General features: G+C 36.0%; 2 protein-coding genes across 2 annotated transcripts in view; one reads left to right on the plus strand and one right to left on the minus strand.

The window, feature by feature from the left end:
* LOC139132318 (glutaredoxin domain-containing cysteine-rich protein CG12206-like) overlaps positions 1-16,429 on the minus strand; it is a 28,507-nt gene extending 12,078 nt beyond the window's left edge. The window contains exons 1-2 of the mRNA XM_070698707.1: positions 16,307-16,429; positions 12,023-12,269 (exon numbers count right to left, since the gene is read on the minus strand). Of these exons, the coding sequence (XP_070554808.1) occupies positions 12,023-12,269; positions 16,307-16,429 (370 nt within the window). The remainder of the gene's footprint in view (positions 1-12,022; positions 12,270-16,306) is intronic.
* Positions 16,430-20,085: 3,656 nt separating this feature from the next.
* LOC139132319 (alpha-crystallin B chain-like) lies at positions 20,086-20,634 on the plus strand. Its single transcript, XM_070698708.1, has one exon. It carries the CDS (start codon positions 20,086-20,088, stop codon positions 20,632-20,634), a length of 549 nt encoding a protein of 182 aa, XP_070554809.1.
* Positions 20,635-23,596: the final 2,962 nt, after the last annotated feature.

Below are 23,596 nucleotides of genomic sequence, written 5' to 3' on the forward strand. Positions count from 1 at the left end.
TGTACTTTAATTCTGTTCACATGTACATGCATGTCATCTATGTTGTTGCAATTTCTATAGTTCCCAAGTTTACTGATTGTCTTTCCGTGTATACTCAATGACTATTTAGGGCTGTCTCTCCATATGTTAAATCCTGTATGGTGTAGGACTACGTTAAATCGATTGGTGCCTCCATGATAATGAACTAAAATTATTAACAGTTTGTCCTTGGATACGGCCAAGGTCATCATTTGGATAATAACTGCTCACAAATATCATCGAGTAAGGCTACCTGCCTTTCCAACGGCTCTCATTCACTGATCACGAGTCACGGTATAATTAATATCCTGTGTTAGTTTTCATTCAGACACAAAAAGGGAAAATACACTGCCCTGCAAAATGAAAAATTATGTGATATTTGCCCTAACCATATGTGCATGGTCTTGCTAAAATTAGTTTACCAGTTCGTTATTTTTACAATTCATAAATAACTCTCTTGTTTTGATCTCTACACTGATCTATAATAATGTGATCTTGATAAGTTGATCAATATCTAAGCTGCCTGGCCACTTGACAAACTATATGACAAGTTTTGTATATAAAATAGATTTTTTGTACTCAGAACAAAATATTTGATGTTTGGTTGCTATGGTAACATGTCATGGCGTGTCGCTTTGTAACTGATGATGTGGACACAAATTGCTACTGTTTGCTGTGGAAAATATGCCCTACCTGACAAAGTAAATTCAGTATGGTTTGTTGGAAAACAATTTTCGTTGATGGCAAATTTTATGTTGTTCCTTTTTATTGAGGGTTGAAGACTACATGCATTCATACATGAAAGCAAATTAATAATTCAGATGGATATTAATGAAATCACCCTGAAACAAGTCTCTTCAATGTTTCCCTTTCCAATGAAGGAAATACTGTTAAACTCATCAACAAATTAGAAAATAAATCAATTAATCAATCAATCAAAAAATTTATAACAAGCCAAAACCAATAGGCAATATGTTATTCTGAGAGACGCAGTTCAGTCTGTGTACATTTTGAGTCAAACCACAGACAATAGAAGTGAGATGCTTCAGTAATGGTCTTGCAAACAAATGAGTCTCTAGCTAAATTATGTTTTGCTCCAAAACTCAAACAACCAAATGTAAACTAAATGACAAAACAACCCTTTGTAAATTGTTCTTCTTGCTTGTTCTTGTCTAAGGAAAACAATGAGAAAAAAAACTTTTCTCACTATTTTTCACAAATGGAGTGTTTGCTATCTGGAATTCCACAGGAAAGTTAGCAATTTTAAAAGACTCAAATTACTCAAAGGGGAGCACTGTTCAGTACTCTTTGCTTTCAGACCTTGGAATGCTGACCTTACATTATCCAAGTGTCAAAGAAAAGTTTTGGGGTAAACAAGGAAACGATAAACAGCACAAGGAAATAAAGTTGATTAAAAAGTGAACATTACTGTGTTTACTGTAATAGTGCCTAGCTCAACTTTCAACCATTATCATCAATGCAATGTGCTAAAAAGACTTTGAACAAATAGAAATTCAAACTACTGTATAAATAAGAGTGATATCATCACTCCTACTGTCAGGCTGAGTAGTTAAGCTTTTTGACAAATTACAATGCCTCCACATGGGGTAGCTGACCTTTGACCTCAAGCTTGGCTGAGGGCACTCAGCTCATTTCATCAATTCAATGTAGTTCACATTGCTAAAAACACCACAAGAGAATGTAAACACATTCTGTGTTTTTGACTCTAGAGTAAAACACAGGTTTGTATTTCAGGATGTTTGTGTATCACAATTAATGCCAAATTACAAATTACTTCATTACACAGCATGAAATAATTGCAATGTAAATTGTTACACAACATTGGTTTGTCCAGACTAAATAGGACGCTGGCTGATAGGCATCGGTCTCCGGAGGTCTCTCATAAAAACACAACTAAAATCCAAGGGTATGTTTATGAAATAAAAATTCATGATCTGATTATAAATGACATTTTTACAAAATGTGCAATGGAGGCCCATTCATTCAACCGTTGGTAAAATCACCTCTCATTGAAGACTTATTTACATGAAGTCTATTAAACATCATCTTAGAGTGCACAGTAGGCCAACGCCACTGTTTACATTACAGTAACACACAGTGTAGATTACAGAGGCAATTTATTATGGTACTCCACCCATATCATATTCTGCCTTGCCAACTAAAATACAACTACAGCTGTAAATGCAGCTGTGGCAGAGTTCACTGAAACTTCACTAAATGATGAAACTAAATGCTGAACAGATTTGGACTGAAATCATTGTTGCATTAATACTGTCATCATTACTGAATTAGGAAAAAAAATTTGTATTGTCTTACATTTTCTACAAACACTTTGTGTTTTGATCGGTCAGTGAAGCATTTTATTTTTTATTTATTTAACAGGGGACTGACAAGTCCCATTACAAGAGACTCCAAGTCATTTTAAAGTTGAGTTCTGACAGTGTTTACAATACATTCTGGTAAAGGGCAAATTGAATTTCCATAAGCAAACAATGATTAGCTATATCAATTCACAATTGAGTAGAAGACCTATGGACTTTGCCAGAGCAGATGATCCATAAATGCTTAGTACATGTATATTTCCATCCACGGTAACCACAAAAGGCAATCATCCTGTATTTATCTTGCTGCTATTGTCACTGATGAACATCAGTCACAGCACATCTGGTTTCTCTCAGGCAGGTCACTTAAGGTCACGGCAACCCTTTACAACAGGAGGTTGAGAAAATGGGTGGAGATATTGTATGTGATATGTGAGTGAAGTACATGTACATGAAAGCTGTTAAAGCTGACTAGTGTAAGTCAGAAATCATCTCCTACTTCAACTTTAACTCGATTACAATCAACAGCTTCCGTTGCATTTCTCCTCCTGAGACTAAATGGTCCTTTTACAGCTAGGCCAGAGCAATCCAATTCTTTGTTTTGCATCCACTCAAAGTTTTGAAAGGTAGGCTGAATAGACAAGTACTTGAAAAAGATACCCACAAAATTTCACCATTCAGGCAAGTTTTATATTTCACTTGATTATTTCCATGTAATTTCATGAGTGCCTTATTCAAGAATCAAAATAGAAACTTCTTTTTCACCTCTATGATTTCACACTACAATGTGACATTCTGCAAGCATGCAGGTGTTTATTATGTAAAATTTTAAAAAATTGTGAATAAATATTTATGGGAAGATAGCTACACGTTAAGCCTTATTAAAATAAACAAGATTTTTTTAAATGAAAACTACCAAAAATCTAGTGCAAAGGAGCAATCTATCTGGAATAGAGCTTTTACAAAGTGATTGGCACAGGTGATTGATCCAAATGGGATTACCGGATTTTAAGAATGTATTACAACATTTGTGAACAGAGATTTGTGGAAAGAAAGCTACATGTTTAAAGTCTTATTAAATAGTTAAATTTTGTTTTTGTTCATGAAAATCTCAAAAATCCCAGTGCAAAAGGACGAAAAACAAAGAATGTAATTACTTTGGCCCTATTTTGAATTGAGTTATTTATAATTTACTTTCCTAGCTGTAGGGAAAATGTAGGGAAAAATACACCTTGGAAGTAAAATTTCTCAACACTCAACTTTTTGATAATAGTATTATTGTAACATGAATATTTAAGACAGACACAGCAACATCCTGCTGACATAATCTTTTTGATGCAAATATGTTTTTTTATGACTAAAACCCTAATGACATGTTAAAAATATACAGAGCCAAGAACATGTAGGAGGCAGCATGTGTATATGCTCTCCCTTTTACTGTCAATGTTTATTTTACTCTCTAACACAGTATTTCACTGTTCAGCTTGTCCCTTTAATGTCACAATCAAACTCTTTGAAACGTAAAATACTGAAGTTAAGCCTGAAGATGTTCTGAATTCTTAAATTGAATCGTGCCAGGAATGTTAAATTCATGAATGCATTCAGTGGCAATTGAGGGAGTTTTTGTAATAACAATGATCAGCAGAAACTTGGTTTTGTAGTTATCTGTTATTGGGTTCGTATGAGTGTAATTTAGCAATGAATAAGGAGAGATGATTTATAGTTACATGACAGAAAGTCATATCATGTTATGTTTATGTCAATGATTCTATCACAAGACAGGACTGTGGACACAAAGTGATGGAAATGTGCATATATAAATATGTAAGTCTAGTGTTTGTATTCTGTACCAATCAAACAAATGTTACTATTAAGTTACCATGAAAATTCAACACATTCATTTGTTGGCGAATAGACCTTTTTTCTTGCTCAAGGTCACCAAACTTACATGTATGGTTTGGTTGGACAAGGGCACAATATAGATTATAAGTGCACAGAATTTGAATTGATATAACATATGAATTCGACAGACTCTATGGCCTTCTCTCAACATGTTCAATGTCAGTTTCTAAAATGTTCAGGTATGAAAAAAGAAGCTAACTTGCAAGGTGAAATCCTCAAGGGTATTGGGATCATAACATGACCTTTCACGACAAAGCTATTCTGTTCTGACAATGTGCACAATGAAACTATTATTAACACAATCACCTATACATAATTATTCAGCTTGAGGGTACATATCTACATGTAGTTATTCAGCTTACAGGGCACATATTTACATGTAATTAATTCAAATCTAATGATGAATTACAGGCACATTAATATATTTAATCTCTGGATCATTAGGTTTCTTTAATTAGCTCATTCACATTAAATTACTGACCGTGCCAACCTGACAAGGTCAAACTTCAATTGCCTTGAAAATTGTGAGCATTAATTTGGAATGATTAATTCAAATTTGTTTCCATGGGGACACACAGAGAGTGTTATGCCTGAGGTTCTGTTAACGTATACATTCCTGCTGTGGCAGACAGGGGATTCTGATTTGATTCCATGGCAGACAGAGCAAAGACTATGTTCTGTTCACGAATAAATTCTTTTTGTGACAGAGGGGACAAAGACTTGTGCAATCACTGATTTTGTTCAATGTGAAGTATATACTGTGCAGTAAACTATGCTGGTTTGATAATCATCATTATTTTCTATGTTGTAATATATTTACAGAGTCCATCATCGGATCCTATATGTATTACATGATTACAACGTTTATTGTTGTCCTCTTTTGTCGCCTTGCCATTACATGGTGTCTGACATTACAATCTACAGAAAGATTCACCTTGTTTGCTTTTTGCAGTCATTTTGCATAGATTATACGAAGCTTTATTAGTTCTTTCATGAGAGAAATTTGAACACCAAAATAGTACGCTAACATATGAAATTTGAAATGTCAATATTGCATTTATTGCTCCAACCTATGAAATTTTAGCTGAAAAAAATCACTGACCCATTATATAAAACTACATGTAAGTAATACCACAAATTCAATTGACAAACTTTGCTGCACTATAGTTCTTGAGCAGTGAAATGTGGTTTCCACAGACCTTGCAATTTGTCATTTTCTTTGTACAGCAGACCTAACAGACTAGTATTTCTTTAACAAGCACACCTGCCTTATAATTGCTTAAGGGATGAGATAGAAGAATATGATTACTAATGCTTGTATACAATTTGGGTCAATGAATGAACTGGGTTTTGAAACTGTATACCTGAAATTATTTCCTCTCAAAGGACACTTTGTTTCTATTATTGTCAGGATTATATGATTTGTGATACTAAAAGTTTACAACTTTGTCAATTTGCTGGGAGTGGGTTCCTCAAATTCCCGATTTGAAGTACTAGAAGCAGTTCCTAATGTCATGAATGAGCCCTTGTTAAAAAGACTTGTTCTTGTTTCAACATAGTACTTATAACGATTTTAAAATGAACACAAATAAAACAAATTTTCCATGTAGAAGTATCCCAATTAATCTGTCATGTAAACATGTCCTCTGTGTAGGTAGTTGCAAATTTCAACTTCTCCAAAACTTACTGCCGGCAAAATCATATCAGACCTAAAGTGAAATACTAGTACTGTCTTATTTTGCTCAGTTTTTGTATTTTCTTTTCGCATTCTATCATCTTTAAACTGATTAAATGTGACTCATTATTTTTTCATTTTCTAAATTATCAGAGTGTTCCCATGATATGGTTTCTCTGTTGGTCTATGTCAGATTTTCTCTAGCCATACCCAAGTTTTCATTTCAAAAGCACAAAGGAAGAGGAACTTGAAAATTGTCAGAATACCAAGATAACGTACTGCACTCATGAGACCAAATTAAATTTGATTTTGAGTTATGGCCGTTTCAGCACTTGAACTTTGGTAGACTGCACAAAGCAGGTACAGTTCTTCAGTTTTCTAGTCTTGCTCTCTTTAGTCATCTGAAGTGTTCACAAAAATTAAGAAAACGGGTATGAAGAAAAGAAAGCTGAGAAAATTAAGATACATCAATATTTCTTTAATTAGTCACATAGAATGCGGTAAGTTTCACCATTACTCACAAGTAGCCCTGTTGTGGCTGTACAAAGTATCTACATAACAACTTAACAAGGTAAATGATGTCATTGACAGCCTAACAATGGTGAACGCACAGTAAAACAATCAACATACCATAGGCTAGCACTCATGACTCACAGCAAATACTTCAGGTGTACCTTTTATCACACTGACCTGAAACCGGCTACTCTTGTCAAAGGTCAGAGGTCAATCAGCTCTCACAGGTCCACCACAGTGTCATGCTCTTGATATTCTTTACAATTGCCAGTCAAACAGAATGGTTTAGGTGAACAAATGGAAGACTTTTTACCAGAACAAATTTGGCAAACTTTACATATTTTTTATCTTCCAGTGCAAATCAATTCCATATTTCAATCGCTCCGTCACGGAAATAATTGGCTTTTTGGTATCATGATCAACTTAAATTAGTACTAATCATGGAAACTCGTTCAATTTTGCCTTTAGCAGACTATGATTATCACGAACATTTTACTCGACTGTTCCAATCACAATCGATATATTTGGCGGTAATTTCTATTTCATTTAAAAATGTAGATATAGCTTTTAAGGAACATGTCTATATGTAGTGAAGGGTTGTATCTACCATTATTATCTACCCATTATGTGAGTGCAAATCAGTGCTTTGATTTGAATAGGAACATCCAGGGAGTTAGCAGGCCATGTGAATGATTACTGACTGGTTTCAATAATTACCCGGCGCCGGTGAGCCCAGGACGTTTCTGACATCAAGGTAGACGCAACACTTAAAATGTAAAATATCCATGCGCGTACTGCTATTTTGATTTCGTTAAAATCTGTTTGATGTTGGTCAATATGAAACTAAATGTAATATAGAGTTAACAGTGTAAAGGCATGCAATAAAATTATTATTGACTGAGTACATGGGTTTATGTGCCCTCGCAACAGGTGACAATTTGCCTTACTGGCATGGCATCGGGCAAATTGTTCCTTGCTCTTGATGTATTCAGGCAATAATATGTACTAAAGGGCTTCATATTATACCTTGACTGTTGTGCAATTTTGATTTAACATTACAGTCACTGTGATCTCTATATAATTTACTTTTAGATGAAACATTCACCAATAAATATGATAAAATATGCAACTTGCCAAGATGACAGCTGTGTTTACTGAGATTGATTAAGTAGCATGTTATCTTGCACTATCTGATTCTTGTACAGTGGATTACCAGAGTTCACTACCTGTTGGTAAACACTTGAAAACCCTAGCAACAATATCAAGGCAAGAAACTAGTGGTATCAAAACATCAAATATCATGGCAACTATTAAGGTCAGAAACTGACTTCATCACACACATTCTGACTGTCAGTGTCATTGAGTGTAAGTACCGCTACGCTGACATTAACAAATTATTTTTATCATTTACTATGTTGTGTTTTTTTGTTAAAAAATGACACATGACAGAAAAGTGTATTTTTCAGTTTCATTTCATTGAAAAATGCTCATCTGGTTATGTCATGAAATCTATCAACACATACATGCATACACATGGGATACATATGTAACAGAACTCATTTAGACAATTATGATAAAAGGAACAGTTCTGTATAATTTTTTTCTGTTTCTTATTTCACAGAGGACATTGAAAGTGCCGGTAAAGATTGTAATGTATTGATGGGATTTAAGATATAAGTGTGCCACTGAACTACATTTCATTTGATTGTAGATATAAAATTATAGCAATAAATAGTGATGTGTAATTTAGACCATTTTCATTGGAGAAGAAAAGTTGACTGTGGCAACTCAATCACTTTGATTGTCGATATTAAACTACAGCAACTAATGATGTCTAAATGAGAAATGCATTTTCATTTGAACAGAGTAGATGGCTAGCATTCAATTTCTATTGCAAGCACTTAAATTCCACGTAAGATTATTTGAAGGAGACTGCGAGTTGTGGTAAGATTTCCGATGAATGATTCAGATAATTTTCTCCCTATACATATTGCTTTGGATTGAAGCTCTGACTCTGAAGTAATAAAAAGGCACTATGTTTTTAATCGTACATGTAATCTACCAATTTCACTCATACTTCAAAGAAATTGCCATTTCTTATGTGATATGATGTTTTTTGTGAGCTGTTGGTTTATTGAACACACAAGAAACTGCACAAAGTAGCCTAATGATGTATGTTTTGCAGTTGCCATAGCAATGGCATCGTGCTAGAAAACCACAAAATCTTATTAATGTAGTCAGCATTGATAGTAACTTTTGTTGAGCACTATCTTAATTTTACATATTGTATACATGCAAGGAAAACTGAGGAGAAAATTCAAGTTAGCAACCTCATAATTATTCCACTTATACTTATAGATTTTGAAATATAAAGTATGGGTATATATTAATTTTAACCAATGGTACATTAAATTGGCACCTGTTCTTGTTGTTAAATGATAAAATAATGTCAGGATAATAAAGTTATTCCCTTTTAATATTATTGGACCATCACACACATACATACACTGCACAAAAGAAACATTTTCTCGATGGATACATGTTAAAAAATACACCGCTAGAACGAAACTTCCAAATCCAATATAATACTATTCCTAAAGAAACAAATGAAATTACTTTGATGAAAGTTTAACAGCGTGTTCTATTCACTTCATGAACAGTGAATAAAATTTATATATAGGCCTATACACAGATTTCAGATATACATATATTATATGAATTCCTTACCATGTGACATTGGGCAAGCATACACCCAGAACAGCTTCACACATAAATAAAATATTCATTTGTTTGCCAAGGCAATATACTAGCATGGATTTTTCCATGCCTCTGAGAAGAACATTGATTATTTATTAATTTGGTGCCTTAAAAATATTTCTGATTGATGTATAATTAAATTTTCAATGATCACTTGTACGGAATATTTTCAAATAAAAAAACAGTGACACAATGTCAAATACTTTACAAAGACAGACAACCAATCTGGATCCATTGAGTGAATACACAGAATAAACTCAGTTACCATGGGAACTATTATTTGATATCCTTGGCCTGGAATACATGTCAATGGTACATGCATAAATGTTAATATGAAAGGATGAACTGCAGCGGAAAATGTCATACATTTCTAAAAATATTCAGATGCATGTCACCTAGAAAAATGTAACATATCCACAATACACCTACTTGTGATAATTTTAGGTCTGTTCATTTGTACATTTCCTTATTATTTTTTTATCTTTCAATTTCATTTAATTACATGTATCTGCTTAATTTACTATTTACTGTTTATTGAAAACAACCAAAATGATATCCAGAAAGATCTGCTGGATATAAATGCAGAACTAATTATGTCTAAAAATACTTACAAACTGGGTTAACGCTCAAAAAATCCCATTTAATTTTCAAAAAATAATTTTCAAGAAGTGGCGTATGTATTTCTGATTCCTGGAACTACCATCACATAAAACTTGGGAATACCAGTATCCTACACAGAAACTAAAATTAAGTCACAAACATTTTGCTTAGATCTCCTCCAGGATAAAAACGGGAAATGAATTCGTGTAAGAAGTGAGGCGTAACAGTTCCCTCCAATGCAAAACAAAAAGTACATTCACTACAGCATGACTGTTTGGCATACACACCAATTAGATAACAGATGACAATTTAATTATTCTTTCCACCTATTGCAACAATTCAGTTGCTATGGAGATTACAAAAATTTTACAGATACAGCTTAGAACCTCCATGCTACATGCAGACAGTAATTCTTATATTGTACGTTAAAATTTAGTCAATTTCCATCATGATTGGCTATAGGGAAGTAAAATCAAGTAATAATCTAATTTTTACTGACATGATTTTGGATGTTCTAAAAGCCAAATTTAGCAATATACTGTTATCACTGACTCAGCAGGTAGTACTGACTATATACGTCACGCAGTTATCATTATTGATGATGAAAAGTCGTTTAAACATCCACTTCCTGTCTTTGCACATCACGATGACGATGATCCGCTCACAAATTACTTATTTCTTCACTTGTATCAAATTTCTGTGACGTAGATGAACATCTACAACAAATTGCTCGCACCAATTTCCCATTCTCATAATACAACACTTTCAGGTGATAAGGAATTGACATTTTTTGATCTCTTGTAAACGTACATGTATGAGAACAACAACTCTTAGACTATGGTTTTTGCAAAATCACAAATTTCCACCATTGCAATAATATACCTTTCATCTCTCCATTGAGTGACTGTGAATTAACTTAAAACGCAATACATAAACAACCTGATGGCTGTAGCATGTACTTTTTCACAACGTCATACTAAGTTTTCTTAAATCAATGTGCATAATTAAAGAGAGATTTATCTATTTTTCATAATGTTAAATTCTATTTGCTAAAGGTGTTGTATGCAGATTCTATCTATAATAGGATCTGCACTCTTGTTATCCTAAGTTTCTGTAATGAGTGCTATTACAAGATAGTATCTGAGAAGATTCAAGATCAATCACAGACTGTTCATATATAGGAATTGGTAAAACTTCAAATCAGTATCATATAATATTGCAATGCCACTTTACTGTTTAAACTAATATAGCATTACTGTCTTTGTTGACAGTTGGAAGTACATGTTTGTGATTTGAGATGAAAAGTTCCAGTGGTTGCTATTTGATCAGATAATAGGTATTAACTTTGATACGTCAGGACCACTGGGGCCGTTACAGACATACAGAATGTGTGAAATGTCTCTTGGGGGAAGATTGTGCATGTTGACAAGCTTGCCGGTGAAATTCAAAACCCTCAGTCCTCATAGCGGTAAATACCCCACTACTGAAAGATGTATCATATACATGATCTGTAAGACTACCTTGGAAACATAAGAGAGACTTTATTGCCAATACAGTGCTATAATCAAGATGCCTACATCGATGGATATTGGAACAATTCCAGCGTTTTACTTCAGCAGACATTTTGCATGTTATTATTAACACTGGTCAGCTTGTATCGCTTTACAGACTATTTGTTGACAACTTAAGTGCCTGTCAACCACATGTTATTGTTGACAATTTGATCCATTCAACATAAAGTACAGTCTTATACACAGAAACTTATCACGTAGGCAATTCCTGTTTACAAATGATTTCAACTCTATTTTTAATTTCTGATCAAATCTTTTTCCAACAAAGTTTCTCCTTTCTGATCTTGGCATTCACTTAATTGCCATTCAAAGGGGAACTAAACCGATCACCCTGGCTGTTTCAATGACTTTGTGAAAGGAGTACTGAAGAGATTACTGGATTCCAAGCTCCCTATATTGTGATGGATTGCAGAGCTCAGTATGTTTGGTGTGCTTGTACGCCATTGGCATACAGTTTCTGTGCAAACACTCAAGATCAACAAGCATATGACACTATGTGTATGCAACAACTGGCTATCATTGTATGTATCATATACAATTGTCCATCACCTGGCAATATTATCTAACTGCTAACACCATCATACACAAATGTTTTTGAAAATTCATTGCAAGTTCTTAAAATTCCTTTTTTTTTAAGTAAAAGAGGAAACTTACCCCTAATATTTCACCATCTATAACAACTTGAGGTACTGTCAAAGGAGAGTCTTTACCAAGCCTCTCTTGTAAATCTTTCTGGTTGTGTTTGTTCAAGTAAATATCTCTTTCTTCAAATTTCACTCTGTGGTTTTGGAAGAGTTTCTTTACAAATTGGCATTTTTCATAGGTACCTCTGATAATACTCATACTCGTTGTGTAAATGATTATTTTACCAATTTCTTCTTTCCTTGCATTCTGCCAAAGAGAGAAGAGAATTATATTAATATGAACATTAATAACATGTTTTGTCGCAACAAACTGTGACAGGTCAACAACTTCCCCTACAAAATACGGAATTTGTGTAAGTGTTTTCCCTTGGCAATTTCTTTTGCTGTTGGTGAACAACGAAACTTTTTGCAAAATTAAGTAGAATATTTTTTTACTATTATGTGAATAAATTTGCATGTTTGTTTTACCGATCGGATATTATCCTGTAAAAGGTGCTGAAATGGTAGATAATTTGGATTATAATTGCAGTTCTATTTTTACTGTGTCAATATGTACACATGTAGTGTATATTCAAATAGAAATGGAATTCTACATCTCTATGATAGAAATTTGTTTACCATGGACATGACAGGCCTAAAAAACAAATATTTAATGTACAGATTTTCAGATATCAATGACCTAACAACATGACCTAATGTAGAAGCTGTACGATTTGGCTTAAAAAATTTGTACAATCTTAGATACACTACAAGATGAATAGATGTGCTAATTTATTTTTGCCATGCAGTGATATGAATTCACTACTTGGGCTGGTGTTTATAACTTATAAGTTAAAGCATGGACAGTACTATCTGTGGTTTAAGAAGGTATTTATGACCAGCACCTAAAGTGTCAATTCTAGCTTTGAAATTGATATTTGAATATGTCTGCAAGTCTTTGGAAATTCATCATTACTCCTTGTGACAACATGAGAATGTCTAGAAATTTCTCTGGTTTATCCTTCATCACATGAAAGTCATTTCTAGTGTAAAGTACTACATCGCTTTAACATCACTCATATTTGTTTTGAGGGTTTGCTGCAGCTGCCTAGGTGATACACTCAATATATCAAAAATTGGCATTTGCCCATTCATGAGCTACAAACATCAGACCTGATGAAAGGTGGCAAGAAAATAGTGACTTTAATAGGATTGTTGTAAAAGTAATTCATGTGAGTTGATTGTTCACAAATAAATTAATGTAGACCTTTATGGAAACTGTTGGCAAATCAGAATAGTTGTGGCATTTTATGATTATCCATGCAGCTAACACTTTTTCAAAGGATGATGATAGGGTACTGGCAATGTCTCATAAAAATTCTTAGAAGAACCTCATTTGACCTTTGCCCTGTAGCCCACCTGGCAATGACCTCCTACATTACATATTCATGACTGAACATACATTCAATTTCCTCTCAATTTCCGTCAATTACCTCATGAGACAGGGATTACAATTTAAAGCCCTTTTTATTTGGAAAGTTGGTGTACATGCATGCCAGTGTGGTATCCAGCTACTGTAATGCAGAGGAAGGCAGATATAACCAGCTTACACTGACTCACTTGGTCCAACCTGAGCAAGGTTTTCACCTTGATGGGTACAGTCAGTATGTCTTTTGGGTGTGCCCAAATACAATAAAATCAATGCTTTGATCAAACACTTGGTTTGCTTCTATTATTTGATGCTATACTCAGAGTGTACAAAGTGCTTTTCAATTCAACCATGAGAAAACGCCCAGGTAAAAATAAATGAATTGATAATTGTGTCAAAACCAATTGAATATACTCCAAGAACCATACACAGGTCAGCATTGCTATACACAATAGGGCTGTCCTGCAGTGCATACTCATTGAGCATGACATGAAGGAAAGCATACAGAAATCAACTTAAATGATAAAAACCACTGTATGCAGTTTGCTTCCTTCTAAATTTCAATGAATGATGTGGGATCATTACAGGTGTGAAGTAAATCTTTCAGGTGAAAATGGATTTTGCAGGCTCATCGAATTCAAGGGTTGCACAGAATGTTGTGCTCTGATTGTAATACTATTACAGGGAACTTTGTCATCTGCGTGATATATGTTCTGGTTTATGTTGTTATTTGCTCATAAAATTGAAGAAAAGTAACTAATGTGTTGTTGCTGCTACTTCAGTCATATTCGTGTTGCTGTTGTGAATACATGTACAGGAAAACCATAACAGGCTTCCATTGGTGTTACATGTAAGTAAAGGGCAGGTATTGCAGATGGAGTTGAACATTTTACCCTTCAAAGTTCATAATATATATATGAAGACACTGCAATGTTCAGCTCTATTCAAACTCTCTCACCTGGCATTTTTAGCCATGGTGGCTCAATATTCAATGACATCAATATGTTTGTAATGACAGCAACAAAAGATTTGTTTTTTCTTTCCAATTTATAAATGAATGTATCAACATAGACAACATCAACGACCAGATTAGATGTCCACTCTGTGAGGTTGTCAAACTATATTGAGTCTAAAATCTCAATGTTTTGAGTTATTCAGTTATGTAAGAATTGAACATTAATCAAAAACAAAAACAAAACAAAAAAAACAAAACAGAAAAACAAAATTTCTGTGCTTCTTAGGTTTTTCTTAAATGAACATGGTGGAATGAATGTAGATTCGCTTGGAGGTATTGAGAAGGAAACTTTAATGAGAAAGTATTGGCATTTAATTATAAAGTACTGGTTTGTGTCATTGTGTGAGACACCAGGGCGTACACCGGGCAAGGTCGACCATTGACTCTCAGGAATTTAATCTCAATGGAATTTCACGTCAAAAAATAGCACTTGAACAAAGATCTAATGAATATATATATAGCGAGAGATGTATCGGCAGACTACGCCAGTTTTCAAGTACATCGAATACAGTGGAGGCGCGTCACGGGCGTCAGAAAAGTATCATTGAGCAAAGACCGGATGTCCTTTCCATTCAGCGGAACTATCAGCTAGCTATACTGTATGCAGTGGACCACAATTCGGAAGCTACTGTATGAGATACAAATTAAACCATAACAGTGAGCCAGTTCACTGCACAGTGTTGATATTATACGGCCAATCAAGGAACTGTCATGATGTAAAAATGATTCCCATGGTGACATAATTCAAATGCACGGGAAGATAAAAATGACATACAGCCAAATCAGAAGATCACGATTTGGAAGGATGGGAGATATCGTAATTCAAAGAATATTGGAAATTTTATTTACCATCGTTAATCATTCCTAGAATTTTAGACTGGGCCTGTAGGCCCTATCTACAACTTCACTACTACAAGTGGTATTTCGCATATCCGGGATTCATTATATAATGATTACATTACCCCTACATGTTAATGTTCATGAAATACTGAGGTATTATATTATAAGGTGTTCAGTGTGATGGTCGGATTTGCCTCTAAGCAAAAATCATTTTGGTCACTGAACTTGATCGCAGTATTGAGGGACTATGACTTGATATTGCTATTCGCAGTGTTAGTGTTATACCGCAGTACCAGAAGTGCAAGTGGTCACGCCAGTTGCCTCAATGATTATCCCGACGAAAAATGTAATTGTCACGCCTCTTTCTCCCTTTGCTTTTATTTCTCTTTTGTAAAATAGCCTATCCGAAATAACAGTCTTTGGCCAACCGCCAAAACAATAGTCTGACTTACCTGTGTACACAAAGAAAGATAACAATGGGTGTTGTGAGACCTGTTCGTGAACCAGATAATTGAACCTGGCAGACGTTCATCCATGCAACGGTCACAACATACCACCATACCGGTGTTTACACGCGGATACGTGTGTCCATGCTTTAGTGATATCGTCTCTTGATAAATTTTTGTGACCAAATTAAATTTGAATGTTTGCGCCAAGCCGTCGATAAAGAATGTCAAGAACAAATTACAGGGACATCTCAGCTCCGTTGTGCAATTTTACATTCTCAGGAAATTTGACCTTAGTGAAATGTGGTAAAATTTACTCGTTGCCGACACTGTGCGCCTAGCCTTTTTAACGGTTCGGTCGACTACGCTGTACAATTTCTCGAGTATGAATGAGTAAAGTGGTGAGTAAATATTCCTAGAAACCACTTACCCTCGACTGAAGTACTAAGTAATGGCCTAAATTCAAACTGTGTGACTCCGGCTCGGACACGATTTTTCACCCCTCGGACAGTACGTTAATGCTGATAATATCTTCTTCGGCTTGCGTCGACTGCAGTCCTCGTCTGCCAACGTACCGTAGACTCTGTTTTCGTCCTCGTCTCGGCTGCAATCGTTTTCTGTGACAAATAAACCTTCTTGGGATATTTTGCCGGTATCCTGAGTTTCTCGGCATGCCCGTTTACGCCATGACAAGTCATCTTCCGCGATCACAGGCATGGTTTGTTTTTCTTGCTGGAGGGTTTCATATCTTGGAACTCCGCTTGCAGTGCCCTCACTTTGAAGCCCTTCCGATTACTGAACAAATTATTCGCGAAAACGTGACGTTTTGTGCTTGCCATGGTTAAAAATAAGCTCGGTGTGATATATACATCAATGTCTATTAATGAGGTTAAGGCGAGTGCGGGCGGGTACGGGTGGAGCTGACGTGCCGCTTATCGACCAGTTGACAGCTGCAAACAAAGGTGACTCAGTACTGAATTTCTAGTTGACGGAAGCGACAGTGCTTCATGAATATTCATTATTTGTCAATAGAGATCGAGAGGCCCCTCCCCAATTGCTTTGTCGCAGATCCGGGTACGGTCGCGGTGCGGGCGCCTATAATCAGATAATATATTCGTAATTTTTAAGCAATTGTTTAGCATTACGACATAAATTTGATATAGTTGACAAGCATTTGCGTATTTTGTGAATCAGTCGTGACGAAGCCTGTTTGAGGGAAACGCCTGTAGGTCTTTCACACCTATCTGTTTGTTACGACTGCACCTTCACAGAAACGTAGGAATTTGCCGAGTTTGAAGATCGTTTGATTGATGCCGATTTTATAACGTTTAAACATTCGTGATAATTATTTCACGGATTTTGCCTGGTATTTGTGACGACACTTTAATCATCTTTAAACAGTATCTTTGCCCTCTTCTCCTAATGAACGGAGCTGAGACACCATGGCAATATTACAGCTTACTTGCAGTTTGTAAAGTCGTAAAAATATAAAATGTTTTCAGGAGATACAAATAACGGAGAGTGCAATACTTGTCGACTATTTAGGGTAGACATGCTGGAATGGGCGTAGGCGTAGATCGGCAACAACGTTATTTTTTCATCTCACTTTTGAACAATCTCGAATATTTTATAATTGTTGTCGTCTTCGTTATCGTTATATTATTATTATTATATTATTATTATTACTATTATTATTATTATTACAAGTAGATTTTGATACATTGTAAGATTTATAACGTTGACCTCCATATGTGACCACTCCTGCACGTTTATTATTTATTTAGGCCTGTTTATGTAGCCGTGTACACATACGTGACATTGGCATAAAATGAAATGCTAAACAAAAAGAATTACAAGATTGGAAAACTTGGCAAGAAGACATGAAATAAGCCATCTCAAAATTACATGTTAAAAGCTTTCACCAGCTCATTAAAGAACTTTGCTGTAATAACGACGGAACAAGACATTGTGTAAGCTTGTATCCCTGATCGGAGTTTTGGACGCTTAGTTTTTCCCAAACTGGCACCCAAGTCGCCTAGCGTTTCTCGGCTGCTGAGTTACTGTGGGCCAAGGCGTTCACCAGACTATCTGCGCAACAGCCTATCAGTTAGTGCGGCAGTCATCTGCAGTTTAGTCCTTCAATTCTGGTTTGATATTAATTTGATATGCATGCAGAATTGGAGCAAGCTTTCCGTGTTTGCACAAGTTTCAAACCTACGCTTGTGCTCGTTTTTTCAATGTTAGAAATATTTGTTGTGAAAGGCTGTTTTAAGAAATAAAACATTTTATGTGTTTGTTTTTAACTTTTCGCTGACTTCATATTTTTTGGCACTGAGACCAGTTGCCCAAACTTTTGTATACTACACTGGCAACTCCAGGCTCTGGCAACTCCAGTTATTTGGTCAGGGCGATATGCCCCCACTTTGGTGATCGGCAGAACAAATTAATGAAGGGGATTAGGGAGGGCAATTAATAGGTAAGCTTATATGGACTGTTTTCTTGGAAATACTATACAGAGATAGCTAGGGACACGCTAGACGTAGGTAAGGCTTGTGTAGAGAAAGAAAGTTTAATACATGACATTTATTGATCATATTCATAACTTCTAGACTAATATTGCTTGCCTTCCCAGGCTGTGGTCGGAGAGCTTGCGCTGGTCTGCTCACATTCGATTGCATTCGTGCATCTACACGTAAGTAACAAACGATCTTCGAAAACGCAACATCATTTTTTCACGTTTTGAGGCTCGAAATTCTTCTGAATAGTCGATACAAATAAAAACTGAAAAGATTAGGTCGTCCATTCATTATACGGTAACCGATAACTTGCAACAGCCTCCGAACTTATATGAATGAAAACTTGCAGACGACAGTTTTTTGTTTACAAACAAAAATAGTCCCGGGTCAAAAATTGGTAAATACTCATTACCATAAAAAAGGCAAAATTTTTGCATTGCGCTGCCTTGCAAATGCCGGTAGTACGCGTGCGCTCCAGTGCAGGTAAACTGTGGTACATGGTACATATAATCGAGATTATTTTGGACAACACCGCCCGTATATTATGTATTGCAAAACTGTTACTTTAACAATTGCTATATAGATGAGACGAACACTGAGTAGTTTGTTCCGCACCTTGACTATCTCCGTGAGAAGCCGAGCTGAAAACTGTCATTTCCTTAGCAACCAACCATTATAGTACTCGGACACGGTGCAAATTATTATCACTGTACAAAGCCAGTAACATTTATTATTATTTTAATAAACGTTATAGGAATGCTTCAAAAACTGAATAACAGCGTAAAAGCTGCGTGATTCAGAATATGACTTCAGGCTACAATGTGTAAAACGGTCAAAAGTGAACGACAATGAAAGTAAGCGTGAAACGCGGGTCACCACCATTTACTCTACAAGTCAAAATAATTCATGTTGGACACATGTAGCACTTTTTGAAAATCATCACTGATATGAATATCAGTGAGTTGAATATAGCAAAATGAAAAGAGCGTTATTACAGTAATCATGTTACATGTGCGTCCTTGCCTCGTAAAGCCTACTCTTGAAATGTGTAACTCAACCAAGTATGTATGATAATCACACATGGATTCAGGCCTGATCATTCTTTGACGGTACTCTATATGATTATGTGTAAAAATATGATGTGTGTGTGTGTGTGTGTTGTGTGTGTGTGTGTGTGTGTGTGTGTGTGTGTGTGTGTGTGTGTGTGTGAAGTGCAAGTAAATCATGAAAACAAAAGAATAACTACTGGGCGACTTGCAGCGATTTCGAAGCTGTTATCAATTGGTTGGCTGAATCTTACCAATATAATTAAAACAATACAAATAAACTCCCTAAGTTGCTGTGAATAGTGACAATCGACCAATCAGATATACCTTGCAAACACGCTGCGAGTCAGCCGTAACTACTATCTCGTAGATGGCGCTACCAACGGCTTCTTCATGGCAGTATAGTTACTGGAGTTACGAAATTGCAAACAATAGTTCTCGATCTTTCTGGATTCATTCAGAGGGTGACATGAGTAATAAGTACTGGAAGTTTCGTCATTTTTGTAGGTTTGTTACGTCAGGCAGAAAGAGGGTATAAAAGAAATTTAGCTGGCTAATGTACGTCATATCGACAAAGGGGGAGCTGACCTAGCAGTCAGTAGTTGCGAGGAGATATTACAGTTTTACCTGTGCGGACACAATATTTAGCTATTCCGTGAAAATGTTGCCAGTCCGAATGCTACCAACATTTCGCTTAGCCCGTCAAATGGCGCGAGAAATGCAGGAGATAATGGCTGAAATGCATCTCTCCCGTTCTCAAGATACCATCCGTTCTCCAGGGGCTTGATGGAAATGACGCCGCAGCAAATGTTGAATGAACACTTGGGCTACATGGATCGTGTTTTCTCTACAAGTCGTCCGTCCATCGTGTCGTCAGCTCATTACCGATACAGTAAAGCGGCACCTGAACGCAATGATGTTAAGGAAGGCTTGGAGGGAAAGGCGAAGAAAAACAACAGAAAACGAGAGCAAAGTAGCAGTAGACGAAGGCAACAACACATTTCGGGCATCGGTCAATCTCAGCTCTTTAAACCTGAGAATATCGAAGTGACACTGCAAGGAAACAGGCTTCAAATCCGTGCTAAACAAGAAGAAAAGGCGGAAGATAGGTACGAAGCCTACAGGGAGTACACCCAGCGTTATCTGCTACCAGACAACGTCGACCTTGAAAAGTTAACGACTGAGCTGTCTAAAGATGGTGTACTGACGTTTGAAGCACCTGTGGAAGCCAAACCAACTGCCAGAAAAATACCAATTATGCGTGAAGACATACCTGCCGTGGAAACAACGAATCGCCAAATGAAAAGGAACATTATGAAACAAAGAAGACCTAAAACCTAAGTACAACATCCAAGTCCTTCAAATTGCTCACGATGACTTTACATATTTAGCTTTATATGACAAATACATGCACTTACGAATGTTTCTGTCGTATAGCTCTGTGTGGTAGAATGCCGTGTCAGTAGTGGTGTTACCATTTCTTTTAGCTTGCTATGAATATTGATGTGATATTTTCGTGACTAATTTAGAGAGCTAAGGACGTCGTTATCACGGAAGTCTGCATCTACTGCTTCCCTCTTGAAGACTGTCTATCGTTTATCATTAATCATGAATAGTAATTGATGCATGTAAACACTGAATTTCTTTCTCTCAGTTATTACATGTATTTTGCTTTAAGCCCTGTAACTTTTATTTGTAAGATTATATTTACTGTGTTTTATGTGAGTTTGGAATTGGCCTACAATGCACATACATTTGTTAGAGTTTTGTGAATTTTTAGGTTCCAAAGTTTAAAAACAACCATTCGACACTAGGTAATTCTTTCGATAAAATAATGACTGGCAACAAAATGTTGTATATTCCTTGGTCAGTTAGGCTTACTGTGTTTACAGAGCGTCTAACCGATGAAGATAGCCACCTTATTACCATCGAATTATACCATCGAACTTTTACAAGACTTATAAGTGCATTGTAGATATAACCACAGTCCCTCTATAGAGGAACTGTGATATAACAAAATGTTGAAATGTGAAGGACTGTATATAAAGATAGCGAAATCTTGTTTTGTGATCGTCTACAGAGTGTTTGCATCACTTTACCAGTGTTATACTATCGGTAATCACTAATAAATTGAATATTCGTTAATACCATTCAATTTCTGGATTGTCTTAGCAATGTATTTGCACACACAATATAGACAGACACAGAACACAGACTCACGCAAATTCAAGCTTTATATCTTCTCTTGGAATTTGCAGTGCTCGTTTCAAAATCATAAACTTATTCTTCAACTATACAGACCAGTAAGGCATCAGTTCTTTTATCAACATGGATTGAGCAATTTTACAACAGCATTCTGTAAGTTACAGTAACGGCACCAATGATTTTGACGATGAGATACAGCTGGATATTGATACACTACCTATTAGGTTTGTCAGTTTGCTCTCAAATTTACCCTTTTAGTGGTCAACTTTTACAACTTTGCGCCAACATCAGACAGACTAAAACAGCAGGTGACGCAGCAAGATGTCTGTAAACTAATTTACTATGTAGTATGTTTATATCTTTACAGCAGCTATCAGTTTCAATGGTGACACACACAGAGACTGGTTGCCAAGTTTTACAAGCAGTTCAAATTCACGGATAGGTGGTAAAAGAACTACGTTACTGCAAATTTAGACTCGGAGGACAGTGTTCTTTGTAGTTGAATATCAATAAAGTTCATGACTTCAAACAAAATCTAAAACTAACAACACAAATCGATCTGAAAGAATCAGAATGTTTGAGTAGCGATAGCAATGTCTGGAAGTCAGGGCTTTGAGTCAGCAACTTTCTAGTCTAATAAAACTCAGACAACGAGATGTTCTGGTATTGCCAGCCATGGTGGGGCTTTGTATACATACGCTGACATGTAATTAGCAGCTATCAGTTTCACTGGCGTAATGATCTGTACATTTGTACAAACAGACGTTGAACCAGACAAAAAACGCAACATGGATGGCTCCCGGACGACACCAGCTGAAGTGAGAGAGAAGATTGTTCAGTTGTATTTAAACGGTCTGTCATTTTCAGAAATTGGTAAACGTTGTGGTGGTATTTCAAAGCAAACGGCCAACAACATTGTTTTGCGGTACTTGAAAACTGGCAGTTTCCTGCCAGGCAAATCATCTGGAACATCGGTAAAAAAACTGACTGCAAATGTTCTGGAGCATATTGAATACTACAAAAGTGTAAAACCAAGCATTTATGGGCGTGAGATACGGCAGAATTTACTGGTTCATGGGGTATGTACCGAAGAAACCCTTCCCTCCCTCTCCTCAATTTCAAAGGCGCTTATGCAAACACCTCCTGACTTCGTACTGAAGTAGGCCCGATGTCAGCTCATTGAGAAATGTGGTGTCATTCATTTGTTGATAACCAAAGTAAAGTTTGTTCATTTTACACATCACTCTATTATTTTTGAAGTCATGAACTTTATTGATATTCAACTACAAAGAACACTGTCCTCTGAGTCTAAATTTGCAGTAAGGTCGTTCTTTTACCACCTCTCCGTGAATTTGAACTGCTTGTAAACTTGGCAACCAGTCTCTGTGTGTGTCACCATTGAACTGATAGCTGCTGAAATTGAACTGATAGCTGCTGTAAAGATATAAACATACTACATAGTAAATTAGTTTACAGACATCTTGCTGCGTCACCTGCTGTTTTAGTCTGTCTGATGTTGGCGCAAAGTTGTAAAAGTTGACCACTAAAAGGGTAAATTTGAGAGCAAACTGACAAACCTAATTAGGTAGTGTATCAATATCCAGCTGTATCTCATCGTCAAAATCATTGGTGCCGTTAACTGTAAAATAACCAGTTATCTATATGTTGAACGCCATAGCATTATTTTTATGTGCAGTGTAAATATTTATCCAGCTTTTGATACCGTTTGGTGGAGTGGTCTTTTTCACAAAGTTATATAACGTAAGTTAGAAATCAATCCGAAGCTCTAGCATTTCAAACACTGTATACTTCAGTATAACTTATACTTCACAACAATTTATCAGTAGCGTACATAAGAATGCATCGCTTCATCATGTAAAGGACGACAGCTGTTGTTTCCAGCGACCACAGTCGTTTGGAGGGCTATTCAGCTCTGGGACTATTCGCCCCATAGACGAGTGTATAGGCGAGAAATCATTGTTTCTCGCTTCTGTATACACTCGTCTATGGGGCGAATAGTCCCAGAGCTGAATAGCCAACGAGGGGACCGTGCAGCAACCAAATTCAATGTGTACGTGTAGAGACCAACTAGATTTAC

This window comes from Ptychodera flava, chromosome 4, assembly GCF_041260155.1.
Source record: "Ptychodera flava strain L36383 chromosome 4, AS_Pfla_20210202, whole genome shotgun sequence".
Classification (NCBI taxonomy): Eukaryota; Metazoa; Hemichordata; class Enteropneusta; family Ptychoderidae; genus Ptychodera; species Ptychodera flava.